General features: G+C 44.7%; 1 protein-coding gene across 1 annotated transcript; it reads left to right on the forward strand.

Annotated features, from left to right (window-relative positions):
- Nucleotides 1–34: 34 nt before the first annotated feature.
- LOC147751749 (uncharacterized) lies at nucleotides 35–1,668 on the forward strand (the record flags this gene model as incomplete). The annotated part of the gene is given in 1 exon segment (XM_086973514.1): nucleotides 35–1,668. A coding segment is annotated over 1 exon segment (1,010 nt), but the record flags the coding sequence as incomplete, so codon positions are not given.
- Nucleotides 1,669–4,146: the final 2,478 nt, after the last annotated feature.

Here is a 4,146-nt window from a genome sequence, read left to right on the forward strand (position 1 = left end):
GTTAGGTTAGGTTAGGTTAGGTTAGGTTCCCGGCGTGTTCCGCTCGTTGAAAGAAGAAAGTGAGATAACGAACGGAAGGGGTTGTTGGACCCCGACCGGGCGCGTCCCCAGGTGGCGGATAGGGGAAGGCCTGTCAGATATGACGGGTACCGGGGAATATACCCGGCGCGGACCAAAACCAACCTTAGGGACAGACCCATCGTCCCCATACACACCTATGGAGAAAAGAAACAAGGGACCCTAAGAACTCTGGCGGCGGAGGAAAGCTCAAACTGAGGGCTTCAACGGTGCCAAGAGCAGGGGAGCGATGACGGAAAGTGTCGGATTTGGAGAGCCGGTAGAATTAAGACAAAATTGTTGGGTGGGTTAAGACGTGAGGGTACCGCTCTAAAACCGTGGGGCACTGACGGGCTGGCAGGTAGTACAGGGGCCCGGGCGTCTAGTCAACATCACCTGGCTGCCCCATCAACTGACCGAAAATCCCGCTATTGTTGTAGTGCCGGATGACGACCGGAAGGGGCCCTGCAGCAATACGCGGGGGGCATTGCTGAGGCCACACGTCTGTAAACCCCCCCCCCTTCGATAATTGTCAAAAGGAAACGGCTTGAATAAGCCACGCTGTCTTGTGACCCACTAAAGAACAACATAAACAGAAAAAATGGAAGACAAGACTAATGCAAATGCCGGTATCACAGTGCCACTGGCGAAAGGAATCCCCATTCCTGAAAAAAGAGAAGAGGCACAAGAAGAGAGAAAACAAGGAAGAGCAGAGGAAGAAGGACATAAAAAGGAGATGCATATAAACAATATAGGGCTGAGCCCAAACAAAATACAAGAACAGGCCGGGACAAGGAAAAGAGCCATGGAAGAAATATTTTCGGTGAATAATACGGAGGACATAAGTCCAACAGATAAGAGACGAAAAGAAAACAAAGAAGAAGTACGAACAGAATCCAAAAGCGTTGACGAAGCCATAGACACAGTCAAAAAGCTCACTGGAATTCTGGAAATACTATGCAAAAAACATAAAGTCACACCAAATGACATAAAGGAAAACGCAAGACAGCTGGCCAGAGCGGTTAGAACTCTGAAAAGAACCGAAGGGCTAAGGAAAAAGGCCGAAGTGGAACGAAGAAACAGCCTCGAAGAGCTAAAAGATAAGATACCAGAACTGGAACAACAGGAAATCCTAGACGGGATAAATGGGCACGAGGAAAAGGACACACAAAAAAGAAATAGAGAGGACATTATGTGCAGGAGATGTAAAGAAAAGATTGATAAAGAAAGACTACAAGAAATAGAAGACAAAAGGATAGAAGAAGAAATAGAAATGGAACTAACAACGGTCAAAACAGAAGAAGACTTCAATCGAGTGGCCAGGAAGAAATGGCCCAAGCAAGTATTTAAAAGGGTTAAAATAATAAAGGAAAACATAATGAATATTAAAGATACTGGAGCGATAATAATCGAAAAAAACCTCGAGAAGGACCGAAGGATGCTTAAACAACTTGACGCCCACGTTAGCGGAACAAAGGAGGCAGAAAAACTGACAGCAGGAAGTGTAGCATTAATCAAGAGTAGAAGCTCCTTCAACCTCATGACGGGGCAAGCGGAAGGAGAGGTAGTACCGGAAAAAGCAAAAATTAACATAGTAATAGGAGTCATAAATAAAGAAGAGACAGAGGAAGGACTAACAAAAGTCGTTAAGAAAGTAGTCAAGACACTTAAGGAAGAAAGAGGACAAGAAACACCAATAGTAAAGATAACTGAACAGGCAGATACGGAAAACACCAGAAAACTGTTGGAGGTTTACGGCAGATACTTCGGGTGTGATATCAGCATATGTAGAGATCAAAAGGAGAACACACAAAAACACAATATGGAAAAGAGGGAGCACAAAAAATTGATAATACAAGGAAGAAGCAACGAAGAGACTACAACAATTAGAATAAGAGCAGAAGAGAATAGATCCTACAGCGAGGTGCTGACGGGAGTCAGAGCGAAAATAGGACACACAAAGATAGAAAGTAAGATAGGAGTCTCCCAAGGAGCTGGAGGAGACGTCATACTCAAAATACAGGGAAGCACAAAGGATGAAGCCACAAAAATTGCCAATATACTTAAAAACGAGGAGGGTATGAAAATGGAGGTAAGCACGAGGACAAGCAAGCACACGCTGGCCTTATGGGACGTAGATCCGTTGGCTACGGGAACAAAGATAGCAAGCGATATTAAAACGGCGTTGGGATTACCAGAAAATACGGAAATAATAGCTGGAAACCCCCGACAGTCGAAGAACAGCTGGTACTCACTGTTACAAGTACCAACAGCCTGGGCAAAGAAAATAAGGGAAAGAAGAGCGATACAGGTTGGACCATACAGATGTAAGATAAGGGAATGGATCAGGCTACCAACCTGCTACAGATGCCAAAAAGTAGGACATAAAGCCTACGAATGCGTTGAAAAATCAACAGTAGAAGGGAAGAGGTGCTACAACTGTGGGAACACAGGGCACACGGCATATGGCTGCGAAAGAGTGATCCCTTTCTGTTACGAATGTGGCACGGAAGGCCATAGGGCCACATCAATGCGGTGCCCCAGATATCGCGACATGGTGGACCAGACCAAACGTAAACATGACAGCAACAAGACAGCAATAAAATCCTGTCCCGGTTCCCCCACAGGACCAGAAGAAATAAAAACAAGAGAGGAAAACGGATATACAGAGAAAGAAAGAAAAGAGGAAATAAGGAGGAGGGAAAAGAGAACAAAAAGGCCAACGACGGACGAAGAAAACTTCATAACACCAACAGCCAAAAAGACGGCGAAGCGGGCAACTGAGGAACTAAGGATAACAAGGCAAACGGAGGAGCAGGACACAGAAGAATAAGCAAAATGGAGGTTAAACTAATTCAGATCAACCTCAACCGTTCATCTATAGCACATGACCTACTGGAAATTACAACCCAAAAATACGGCATACATCTGGGCCTACTATCAGAACCAAATTACAAAAGAGTAGTTAACGATAAAGGAATTGTAGTAGTGGATGACAAAAAGGATGCCGCAATATATTGGAGCGGCACGAGGGATGTAGTGATAAGAGGGAAAGGAGCAGGAAATGGTTTCGCATGGGTGGAGATCGAGCACATAGCGGTGATATACACATGCTACTTCTCGCCCAATAAACCAACAGAAGAATACAAAAAATTCCTAGAGGAAATAGGACAAAGCCTAAAGCAACACGACAATAGGAAAAAGATAATAATCACAGGAGACTTTAACGCAAAGAATATAATATGGGGCAGCGGAAGAAACGATAGAAGAGGTACAATGACCCTAGAGTGGCTAGCAACGGAGGGACTGGCAGTGCTTAATGACGGAAAGGCACCCACGTGTGAACACGGCGGACACCCATCATACATAGACATTACTATGGTAAATAACGAAGCAGCAGCATCCACAACAGGATGGAAAGTTCTGAATAAGGAAGAAAGTGGCAGTGACCATCACTACATATTCTTCCAAATAGAACACACAGGACCAGCAGGAGGAGCACAGGGAAGGACGAGAAGATGGCAAGCTAGGAAACTAGACCAACAAATCCTGTGTAGAGAATTAGAGGAAAAATGCGAGCAAATCACGCTAAGCGACATAGGAAACGAAGGAATACATATAGCAGCGCAACAACTCAGCCAGCTCATGATAGATGCATGCACAAAAGCAGATCGGCGACGGCCCACAGATAGATCACACCACCGCCCAAAACACTGGTGGAATAGAGAAATTGCAGAACTCAGGAAGATATGCGTGAAAAAAAGACGTACATACACAAGAACAAGAAGCTGGCAAAAACGCACGAACAGCTTACAACCGGAAACGGAACAAAGAGCAGCACAACAACTACGGGAATACCAGGAAGCTCGAAACAAACTGAGGAAAAGTATAAGACGTAGTAAAGAAAAATCCTGGAAAAAACTCATAGAGGAGGTCGACCGAGACGTTTTTGGACTTCCGTATCAAATAGTAATGAACAAAATAAAGAAAAGATCACCACCAATCCCCCCAGATATGGTGAGGAAAGCGGTAAGAGACTTATTCCCAATGCAATCAAGGAGGGACGATGTGACGATTGAGGTAGACGAA

The sequence above is a fragment of the Varroa jacobsoni genome, unplaced genomic scaffold (genome assembly GCF_002532875.2).
Source record: "Varroa jacobsoni isolate VJ856 unplaced genomic scaffold, vjacob_1.0 contig06120, whole genome shotgun sequence".
Taxonomy (NCBI): domain Eukaryota; kingdom Metazoa; phylum Arthropoda; class Arachnida; order Mesostigmata; family Varroidae; genus Varroa; species Varroa jacobsoni.